The sequence below is a fragment of the Falco biarmicus genome, chromosome 1 (genome assembly GCF_023638135.1).
Source record: "Falco biarmicus isolate bFalBia1 chromosome 1, bFalBia1.pri, whole genome shotgun sequence".
Taxonomy (NCBI): domain Eukaryota; kingdom Metazoa; phylum Chordata; class Aves; order Falconiformes; family Falconidae; genus Falco; species Falco biarmicus.
In genome coordinates, this window is record NC_079288.1 from 126,577,139 (window position 1) to 126,589,177 (window position 12,039).

A 12,039-nucleotide genomic window follows, 5' to 3' on the forward strand; every position below is an offset into this window, starting at 1 on the left:
TCAGTAGAAAGACCGTATCAATTGCTTTAGAGAGTTTGTAAATCCACTAGCAGAGATACCTGAAGGCTGAAGTCTGACAACACTGCTTAGATATTTAACTGAATTAATGATAAGGCGTGAAAGCATACCACAGTCTGTTAGATGGGGAAGCAGCAAGCACATTTTGGTTTCACCTCCAGCTGTTGTGTGACAAAACTAAGCCACCCATTTTTCCATTTGTGCCTTGTACAGTGGGGATGATGGAATATTTTACTTATTTCCATGTATATGATGGTAGGGTGCTAAAATACTCAAAGCTTTTTTCTTCTAGAAATAATATTTCCTCGGCTTTTAGGATCGTGAACAGAACAAATTTTTTGAAAAACCCACCACCAAGAATCTTGTGGAAGCCTAGGCTGTGTAGTCAGTCTGCCCATTATATGTGTTTGTCTCCACAAATTTCTGAATTCCTGGGATTCAGACATTCCTTCTCCACTCTGAGACCAGGGCCTGTGCTGGAGACAGGTTGGAAGAGGAAGGCTTGCTTGTAAAGATGTCTCAGCATGCATTTTGGCTGAGGTCCTCCCAGGAGTCGTAAAGAAATTTGGCAGGTGAAATGCAGCGGTCTTTTGCAAAGATGTTTCCTTGTGTTTGAACAGCTCTGATGGCCGGTGCCAAGGAGGGACAACTGCCAATCACTTCTAAACTCTTCCCAGCCCTTTTTGGGAGAAACTGATGTCATGATTCATCTTTGCATGAGGCAGTGCTCATGTTTCCCTGCTGTTTTATACCTCGACACAGGAGGAGGTTCTTTGTTTTCTCTCCCCTTGCGCTTGCTCCTTGCAGTCCCATGCAGGGCTAAAGACAATCTGGCCCATGATAGAGATTTGGAATCCATTTGCTTGCTCTTCTACAGCTTTCAAAGCTTGCCAGCAGTACTGTGGGAAGCCTGGAAAAAATTAAAGCGTTATTCTACCCTGAAACTTGTCTCTGCAAAAATGCTATTCTAGACTCCCATGTTTATTGTTTCACCATGATTCTCTGTATGATATTTGATCAGTTTAAAAAAGGGGAACAAAAAACAAAAAAAAAAAAAAAAAAGAAAAAAAAGAAATAAGATCCCCGATTACAATCCCTGATTACCTGCCCAACAGACTCTTCCTGTGAGCAGCCAACTGGAATTCTCTGTCCTCAATCTGAGAAAAAAAGATTCTTCAAATGGGATATAGTGCTGGTGGTACAGACGGCTGGTGAAAGGAGTCAAACCCAGCTGAGAACGGCTCTGCTGTATTTGAGCTTAAAATTCTTTTCAGCAGAAAATACTGAAGCTACTTGACAAAAAATTCACAGTCCATGCTATTTTTAAAGGTTAGTATATTGACTGATTCGTAGGGAAAACTGAGGACTGTAAACTGTTGGGCGGGAGATGGGGTTTCCTCCGAGCAGTGTTTTCGTCACCGGTGTTTCAGAGCAATTTGTTCATCCCACAGAGTAACTTCTCGTTTCAAATGCAAACCATAGACCAGTTCTCTGCAGTGCCCTCTTAGGACAGCCCCAATCACCCCTGTATTAGTTCAGTTGGAGTGAGCCCCTGGAGATTTGAATATTTTATCTCTATAAAATTCAATGAAGTTTATTGCAGACTTTCTTTTAGAAGCTTTTATTAGGAGGAAAAGCACATGGCACACAGCTTGGCTTTACCTTTAGGCTAGTGGCAGAGAAGTTGTGCTCGACTGAAAGGATGGATCCCTGTGCCATAAATACAGGGAGGTACATCACAGTTCCTGATGTGGAGAAGATCTGGCAGAATTCTGGATTAAAACCACCAGATTCATTAACGGTCAGATCTTGTAAACTGGTAAGTAGCCTTTCTCATCTCTGGAAACGGTTTCTGTTTACCTACAGAAAGGAAACAGGTGAGCTCAGTCAAGTCCTTGTGGTCTGTGAAAAATAAAGCTTTTCTGGCCTACAGAGCCATAAAGGAGACACTTGAACCACTCTCCAGGGAACTAAGAGCTTGGCCATTATTAGTGAGCTTGGGAGTGTACTTATCTCCTTAAATATAATTAATAAAGATCAACCTTAATGGACCACTACTTATTTAAGCATGGAAAAGCCAGGAAACTCTGAAGTCACATATGCAAATCTATCTGTTATTCTTTTGGCTATTCAAGTACAGCATCTCTTGATAGTGATGTGTGACAGGCTGGAGAAAAAGGAGGGACTTTGTACATCGCCTTGCAGCTGTCATCCCCGGGACCTGGTCGCCTGCGCAGGGCCAGTGCTGAGCGATGCAGGCAGCCTGGCACCCAAGGCTGAAAGCTGGTGCTCGGTGTTCGTCGCCAGGGAGGTGAAGCCAGGCTTCGCTGTGCTCAGTGCGGTAAATTACTGCCTCAAGCCTCCATTGTAGCTGCGAATCCTTTCACTTAACTGCATTTAAAACTGTCTCTTACAGTTAGTGAGGCATATTTTAAACATGGCTGTTTTCCCATTTTTGAAAATCAATCATAACACAGCCATTAAATAAAAAAAAATAAATTGTGGATACTTGCAAACAAAGAAAATTGTATTTGTTGCAGTCATTGCCAGGGCTGATGTTCTCATTACTTCTAGTTTTAAGAGTCCTTTTGGCCCATGGCAAAAAGGATTTTTTAAATTTCATGACATCTTGCAAAATAAAATAATGCACTCTTAAAATAATGTGCAGTGAAATGATTGCCAAAATCTATCACAGGTGGCTATGCTTTAATTATATCAGAAACCTCAGTAATCACGTTTTATACTATGTTTTGTGCTCTTTAGTGGTGTAACAGATAAGGTTTTACTAAGATTGTCTAACCTTCTCCATGTTAACTCTCTGTTTGCAGTTGCTGATAACTTTGCCAGACTTTAACCATTTGGCATCTCTGTGGGGCAAAGCTTTCCATGCTGGTTTTCTTCTTAGTTGAATCTGTTTTGGAAAATTACAGCAAAAATGATTCAAACATTTCCAGGCATTAGGCAAGGGGAAAATATATTTGTTTTGACCACACTGAAAAATCCTGGCAAATGTTGCTCTGAATAGCTGTAGCTTCCCCTCTCTCCCTCTGTCCCCCATCCTATTGTTTTGGAATAAGGATCTGAAATTTGGCAGGAAGGTGATCTTTGTCTTACAAAATTTTTATGAAAGGCATCATATTGGGTGAAGTTACAAATCTTTGAGAAAGTTTAATGAAGGCAGGTAGGAGAGTGGAATTAGCTGAGGAAAGAAATAGTGCTATCGCTGGTTAGTGCCATTAGGAAGTAATGGGGGAAAGGAAGGGGGAAAGGGATATGAACAGAGAAACAGTTAATTGGGGGTGAGACACTGATATGAAACTGGAAGCCAAAGGGAGTTACAGGATTTTGTATTTCCTACACAAAAGATCAGGCCGTTGGCATCAGCCTGTGCAGAAGAAAAGATTTGTGGGGAAGAGGGGTCAGACGTCCACTGATGTGCCACCAGCAGCAAATGGTTTGGGAAAGTAAGTGAGCAAAGCTGGGAAAGGACCAAATACTTTTACTGATACATCAGCTCATCCCAAATGGGAGGTTGCACCTGGAGTACTGTGTTCAGGAATTACCAATGCATTCTGCCTCTGCTAATACACCTAATATGTTTTAAAATTTGTTTATGCTTGTGACTTCTATGAAGCCCGGCAGCAATGAGTTCTGCAGCTTGTGCATTGTATGAAAAATTACTTCCTCTTACTGCGTTTAAAACTGTAAGCTAATTTTATTAGGTGTCCCCAGATTTTTTTTAATTAATTTATTACAGTGATGTTTATTAGCCTGAATAATCATTCCCTAATTGCAGACAAGAAAGTCCAGAACTTTTATGACTTGCAAACCTCTATTGTACCCATCCCCAGTTACCTTTTTTTCTGAGCTGAAAGCATGCGGTTGGCCTTTTTTATCACTACATATCATTAAACCAACATTTCCATGGAATTATCCATAATGATTCCGAGATTTTTGTGCCGAGTGATAATAGCTAGGGTCCATTGTGGTTTAGATCTAATTAGGATTGTTTTCCCTCATATGCATTACTTTGCATTCATCAATACCCTCTGCTGTTTTATTGTTGTTTAGTATTTCAAGCCTCCCACAAATCCTAGCATTCAGATCAGCTAGGCAACGTGACTCTTCATGCCTGGTAAACTTTTTCATCTTGTTATCCATCTTCTTTCAAAGTCCTACAAGACTACCTAACATTTCAGGTCCTTGGGAGATGGGCTGGTAGGTTTACTCTTTTGTGAAAGCTCACCAGTTATTTCTAGCCTTTATTTGCTATCTTTTAATGATTTATTAACCAAGCCTTGGTTTTCTTTTATTCAACTTAGAGTAAGATAAAAACTGCCTGACTTTCATAACAAACTTCAGTGCCACCACTTGGAGATGCAGGAATTCAATTTGCTTATGAAACTTTAATGGACATCTTTTAGCTCATAATAAATTCTCTAAGTAACTGATCACATGGTATCTGATCAGGTGATTCCTGCTTGCTTCAGTGCTCAGCATGGCTCTGTAATGGGAATGAACAAGGATAACATAGGGGAAGAGACTGTTGTCTGGAGAGTATTTGTTCCAGAACTTGGCAACTGTACTGTAAATAAAACAGGGGAAAAAGTGTCCCCCATTTAAGGTGGTTAAACATTAAGCTGAAAAACTCGTTGCATTTTCACACCTTACTTCAAGGTACACAGGCAGGCAAATAAACATTCAGGTTCTCACAGGGACCAAGGCCTTTGCCTGGCTACTTACAACAGGCTACAATAATTTTACCAGAGATTGGAGAAGTGAATGTTGTGGCATTTTCTAAGAAGAAATTCAGGATGAAAGAAGACATTCACACACAGTTATGTGGACAGATGTATGCATATCTGATATGCAGATACCGATCTATGTACATAAGATCCTTCTTCTAAGTGTAATTCAGAATTACGTTGTTTGTATTATTAGTAGAAAAAAATCTTTGTCTCCAGGCAGCAGGAGAACTGCTGTCCACTATGGTACAGAACAATTGCTTGCAAATGATTAGGCTGAAATGTTGGCAAAATAATATCTAAACTCTCAGAAGAACTCTGGTGTTTATAAATCAACACCAGCTGTTCCTGTTTATGCAATACTTTGTAAAAATAAAAGAATAAAATAGAATCTGATATGACAGCTTATATACCGAGATTCAGCTTTCTGCAAAAAAACAACCAGGCCATTAAAAAACGTGGGGTTTGTTTCAGATATTCTAACACAGCCAACTGGTCTCATGATAATAAATGTAACCATGTTTCTCTAATGTCTTTAGGCACATGGCAGGTACTTGGCAAAGAGACTCCTAAAGCTAAGCCATCAGAGAGGTTTCCTCGCTCTTCCCCTGGAAGGCACAAAGAGGAAGACCCTCTTACAGGCAGCACCTGTCAAGCATTCCAGAGCCATGTCAGGCTTAAATTTGCCCTAAGTGCCAAATTTTGATTTCTGTCACACTGATTCTGTCACGGAAAGTGAAGGGATTCTCTGAAGTCAGTGGGGTTTGCTTTAGTGTGCTTGCCCTCCGAATATAGCCCCAGATCTCTCTTCCAAGCTGGGTGTGCAGTATCGTTGGAGTATCGCTCCGTGCATAATTAAAAGCTCATGGGTTTCTTATTTTGGTGATTATTTCTTATGTGCAGAGTGGCCTAGCTAAAACCAGTTAAGTGGTTAATTAGCTTAACCGGTTTTAAGTTAAGCTAATTAACTTAATTAGTTAACTAATTAACTTAAGTGAAAAAAAGTAATATTTAGTCAACTCACAGCTAGGTGCCTAGACCCTAGAATGGAATAAAACCACAGGCTGATTCCATGTAAAGCATAAAGTGAAAGCCAGGCACCTCAGAGCAGAGATTCAAACAAGCCATTTGCTAAGTTCAGTAGTAAGCTCATGATGGGGTGGTCTTCAGAAAGGGGGCTTATTTTTTGTTTGTTTTGTTGTGAAAGATCAGCACCTCTCCAGAGCTGTGATTCACTCAGTCACAGCTGCCCACCCACATCCTTAAGGACAGCAACCTAAACTTTTCTTCTCAAAAAATGGGTGCAGAAATAAGCACTATTTTTCCTCTTAATTGTGTCTGGAAAAGGTAATAGGGGCTGCATCTTCACCTCTGCTAGTGTTTTAGTTTGTACTTGGATTACCACTTTTGAAGCAAATTATCCGAGTGTCTCCACTTACTGCATATTGGGTCCTGTTGCAAAGCAGTCCTGGTGTGGGTGAACTGGACCTTAAGGTCTCTGATTGCGCCTCAGCATTCAGCCCGTGAGATTAGTCTCAAGCTTGTTGAAATTAAACCCTTCTTTCCTCCTCCCTTGCCCCCCCAAATCCATACATCGTGGGCACTGGACCATCAGCACCAGCTGCTGTGCTGTTATTGCAGCTTGCTAATGCAGGTGTGACTAGAGACCCATATGAAAAGCTGTTGGTCTCCAGAAATATGAGATTCATGGCTCCCAGAGCTGCTTGACTCCCATAGGTCCAGCATAAAGTTCCTTTTTGCTTGGTCCCTTCTTGGACAGGGAAGTTTGTCGTCCCTTCTAAAAACAGTGACAGAGCCTCAAAAGAGTGGCTAAAAAGGGATAAACAGTGCCTCTTTTGGAAACGAGAGCTTTGCCTGAGTGCTAGAGAAGGCAGTTTTTTAATCGCTGCAAGCCGCCGAGAGACTTGAATTTGGGCCTTCTTGGTAAATACATGGTAAATACACAACCTCATGTAGGAATTTTCTCCTCTTTACCCATACTGGCCCAGCCCTGTGGGTGCTTACGTGCTGACTGGCACTTGCCAAACCATGTTGCGGCTGTCTGGGGAGGAGATGTCTTGGGCAGGATGGAGCCAAAATTTATCTGATTTAGGATCTCTCAGTGTGGACATGACAGTGTTTTCAGAGAGGGAGAGATTGCACTGTGGAGGCTTTTTTATTAAAAACATGGATAGGGATGGACTTGAATTGACTTTGGTTTAGGTGCTGAAGGCATTCTTTGGTTCTGGCTTCCTGTTCTTTCTAGACAGCGTATCTGTAAGTTTTTCATTTATGAAAAGTTCAAAAGCAGATCATAAATCTTTGACTGCTTTTGGACATTGTTCAGGTAAGTGTTATAGCTCACTGTTTATTGTTCATGAACTGTTTGTAACAATTTTCCTATCTCTGCTCAGATTTGTTGCTCCTGCTTTATGGTTGGTCACCTTTACTCATCATTTCCTAGTAGTGTTTTTTTAAATAAACAGGAATCTCATTGTGTGGCAGACTAACTAGTAGCAATAGTAGGTTGTCATGCTGTTTTTTCTATTCTTTAATTCTGCAATTCATTTTTTATAAGCTACCTCTCTCTCCGCTGGAAATGAATTTAATTTAATCAAAAAGTGATTTTTCTTTTGATGATTGCATTCATCTTGGCAACCTGCCCCTAAATTCATTGTTCACGAACATGCATATGAACTAAACTTTGGTTGCAGAAATCTACATAAGCAAATCAAATTGAGATCAGATTTGTAATCTGAAAAATTCCCTACAAAAAGATTTTTACATTATTCAGCTGCAACTTCTATTGACTGTCACACTGCAAACACCTGCCTGTGGATTATTCAGCAGTGCAGTGGTAGGACAAGGTATTAAAATGGATGCTTGAGAAGTGGGATATACTTTGGCTGAATTTTATGGGCATTGCCTTGATAGAATTGTTCCCAAAATATTTACTGTTCAAAAGCCACTTTTATTTCTAAATAGTATATAGCAATAACTGTATACAAAAGAGCTCCATAATTTCTTGAGGGTGTGGTTCAAGTGATGTTTATCAAGTGATTTAAAGCTAATCAAAAAGCCTGAGTAAAATAAAAAATGCAGTCCTGTTAACAGGAGCTTGGCTGCAGAGTGGAGCAGAAATGCTCACATGGGAAGGGAGTTGTTGTGGCTCACTCTGCATCCAGCTGCTGGGATCAGTCTCACCCAAAGCCCACCACCTTCAGGATGTCTATCATAGAATGGTTTGGGTTGGAAGGGACCTTTAAAGGTCATCTAGTGCAACTGTGCTGCAATGAGCAGGGGCTTCTTCAACTAGATCAGGTTGCTCAGAGCCCGGTCTAGCCTGATCTTGAGTGTATCCAGGAGTGGGGCATCTACAACCTCTCTGGGCAACCTGCTCCAGCATTTCACCACCCTCATCATAAAAAAAAAAAAAAAAAAAAAAAAAAAAAAATTCTTATAACTAGTCTGAATCTACCTTCTTTTAGTTTAAAACCATTACCCCTTGTCCTGTCACAACAGACTTTACTAGAATGTCTGTCCCCATCTGCCTTATAGGCCCCCTTTAAGTACTGAAAGGCTGCAATAAGGTCTCCTTGGAGCCTTCTCTTCTCCAGGCCGGAGAATCCCAGCTCTCTTAGTCTGTCCTCATAAGAGAGGTGTTCCATATCTCTTGATAATTTTTGTGTCCCTCCTCTTGACCTGTTCCAACAGGTCCATGTCTTTCCTGTAATAAGGACTCCAGAGCTGAACACAGCACTGCAGGTGAGGTCCCACCAGAGCAGAACGGAGGGGCAGAACCACCTCCCTTGACCTGCTGGCCACACTTCTTTTGATGCAGCCCAGGATACAGTTGGCTTTCTGAGCTGCGAGTGCACATTGCCAGCTCGTGTACAGCTTTTCATTCACCAGTACCCCCATGTCCTTCTCTGCAGGGCTTCTCCCAACCCCTTCATCCCCCCGCCTGTACTGATACGGGGGTTGCCTTGACTCGGGTGCAGGACCTTGCACTTGGCCTTGTTCAACCTCAAGAGAATTCCCATGGGCCCACTTCTTAAACATGTCCAGGTCCCTCTGAATGGCATCCCATCCTTCAGGCATGTCAAGCGCACCACACAGCTTGCTGTTGTCTGAAAACTTGCTGGCTGTGCACTCAATCCCATTGTCTGTGTCACTGATGAAGGTACAAAACAGTGGTGGTCCCAATAAGGACCCCTGAGGAACACCACTCGTTACTGAAGAGACATAGGTGGCCTTCCTATTTACCAAGTTTTGTGCGACGTCTGGAAAGTAAAGACATGAAATTGTGAAATCTCAACTTTCCTGTTGGGAGATTTTCTGGGACGTGACATTTTAGTGGCAGAATTCACTAAATAGAATACATTATTTTGGAATTCTATTTTTAGCTTATTTATTTATGACTTGGCAGACTCCTAGTCAAGAGGGGATAACCCTGGCCCTAGTGAAAGTTTTAACAACTGCATGTTTATGCACCGGTAGGTATCAGGAGGTCAGTCATAAAAACCTGTCAGTTTGTATTACTTCTCTGTTGACTTTCTATCAAAGCATGAAAGAAGGGGAGCTGCCATCTTTCTTTTCCTACCAGTGGGTAGTATGTCATAAATTAGATAAAATAAGCTGATTTTTTCTTATATTGGTGCAAAATGCTGTCCCTTTGAGAACTGGAGAAAAAAAAAATTAAATTTCCATGTATTTATTCTGTCACTGAAGCAGAGATACTGCTTTTGTGGTGAAGGCAGCAGAAATAATGTACAAGACATGCTTCTTCTGGACCTTTTTAAAAACACATTGGCAGTGCTCTCTGATGCTTGTGATATCTAGTGTTGAATTCTGATCAGGTCTCCCCAGAGCAGATCTGTTTGGATATTAATGAACCATTAATTTTTAAGTCATATGCAACAGGGAATGGTGAAACTTGCGTTGTCTTTAATACGTTTAGGTCACTTTCTTTTGATACCAACACTCAAATCAAAGAAGCTGAATGAGAAAAGATAATATCAAAGATGATCACAGTTTCTTCTGCTCCAAATGAGAAATTTGCACTCTGTTTAACACCCTGCCTCCAAGTGAGCTTCCAGTTATCTGATATTGATGGCCATGAGAATGAACATATGCAATTAAAATAGCAAGCCCCTCAATGCTTCTACCCAAAGCAAAGCCAGGCTCTGAAAGATCGTGCAATTGGCTTAAATATCATCCTATTGAAGAAGAAAAAGGGTTTGGAATTCCCTTTATTCCCTTGCTCACATTTAAATGCATTTTGTCACACTAAAGCTTCTCTGCAACCATGTCTACCATCAGGATAGGCTCCTGCTCTTAAAAAAAAGAACGAGATATTTTTAATACCTTTAATATCTATGTAGTACATTGTAATATCGATCTAGAAGACCTGAGAGCTTTCATTTCAAGTTAATTTCTTGATAGGACAAGCTACAGAGTGCACACCCTACAGCAGAAGAATAGAGGACCTAGTTATTCTAAGATTTTAGCAAGAAAGTAGGTACTGAAGACTGACAATTTCAAATGTTAAGCTACAAGGTCTGTTTGCTCCCAGTGCTGTACCATGCAGAACAGACACTGCTGTATCTCACCTGGGGCAGACCCTGTAAATCAGCAAGGTATCCAGAATGATTTTGATCATAATGTTTTTATATTAAAACATAACATATAGTAGTTTCCTTATGGTAGCAGTAGTCAAAGTGAACAAATTTTATACCTGCTTCTCTTTATTTTACTATGGGTTAGTTACTTTTGGGTTTTTTTCCCTCAAAATGCAACATATAGCCACCTTGGAAGTACAAAAGTACTTCATTAACTCTAAGAAGTACACCTGGCATGTTGACATTTGCTAAGGATGAAAAAGGAGTGTACTCTTTCAAGTAGGAAACATCAATTCTTAGAGCTATGGTTGCTTCCTACAGTACCACCTTTTCACCTTACATTTCTTAGGAGACATTTATTTTGCCTGACTGCTGTGCTTATTATCATAGGAGCATTGTGGAACATCATGTCTCCTTTATGTTTGCAAGGCACTGCTGCTGATGGTCCGATAGGTTAGATATTTCCTTACGACACTTCATTGTGAGACTCATCCTGTAGAACACAGAGGGCACTTTAGTTTTCGCATCCCATCCTGACTACTGGGTTCAGTTGGCATTTATCAACTGACAACCCATAGGATTGAGTGTCTGTAGCACACTGTATAATACAACTGGAAACATTCCATATCTCTGCAGTTTCTAGGCCATTTCCCCATGGCAGTTTGGTATGACCTCCTTGGCTGCTACTAGGGAGCGCTTGGGATATTGGCAGAGGGATGAGGAGAATACTGACAGCGTAATCCTGCTTGTGGTCCCATCAGAACAAGGTGCATGAGTATTTTCAGGGAGACGGGGGGAAGCTGCTTTGATTCTGTACTTGTTCTGTGAGTTCATCAAGGCTTTTGGACGTGAAGGCTGCAATTGCCAGCTGTTCTGAAGAGTGTTGAATCAAGTCTGAAGGAAGTCAGCCCAGATCTGACCCCTGCCAGATGTTGAGCCTCACTGAACTAGAACGTTCACAGGAGTCTGAACAAGGAGCTGCTTGCTTAATACGAAGCATATTTGATCTTCAGTACACTCCTTTGTCCTTGCTGATATGCTGTGAGATACATGGTGGGCTCTGGGCTGACCTGGCAGTTTCTGATGGGCCTCTTGCGGCTTTCAGACCTCACGTGTTGTGGAGGTTATAAAAAGTTGATGTTCATTCTAGAGTGCCTCAGACCAGGGATAACATAATCCATGCTTTTAAGAGGCAGATGACCTGATCCAGGAGACACTACAACAGAAGCTGAGAATATTAACAAAAAGTGAGTGTATGCATGTCTGTACCAGTGCATCTGTTTGTAGAAAAAAACTGTTCCAAATCAGAAAGTAAAACTAAGAAAGCAAGAGGGAGAAAAAAGAACAGAGGTCATTTGTTCTAGAGCAGAGAGGTGATCCTTCAGTGTGGCATACAGAAATCAGGTGTGAAAGTAAAGCTGGCTGTGGAGGAACTGATTTGGAGAAGGAGAATACTAAGATGTTTGAACAGTCAGTACCTGAGCCCAGCGCGCTCAGGAGAGGATTTGTGATATTTTGATATAATTGTTATTTGAGGACCTAGAGAGAGATCCAACTATGATCAGTTGTGTAGGCTCTGATTAAACATAGTACATAGAAATACATCAACATCTCACAGTGGTTGTCGCTGCATTGGTGGAAACCAGGCTGCTTGG

At 41.2% G+C, this 12,039-nt stretch overlaps 1 protein-coding gene across 16 annotated transcripts in view; it reads left to right on the forward strand.

Moving 5' to 3' along the window:
- The window catches only part of LDB2 (LIM domain binding 2), a 220,096-nt gene that overhangs the window by 53,022 nt on the left and 155,035 nt on the right, over positions 1–12,039 (forward strand). Inside the window, exon 1 of one of the 16 annotated variants that reach the window (XM_056326456.1) lies at positions 1,079–1,837. The exons of the other annotated variants lie outside the window; for them this stretch is intronic. Within the exon in view, the coding sequence (XP_056182431.1) occupies positions 1,721–1,837 (117 nt within the window). The 5' untranslated portion in view covers positions 1,079–1,720. Of the gene's footprint in view, positions 1–1,078; positions 1,838–12,039 lie in introns of those variants that run through there. 16 annotated transcript variants of the gene reach the window in all.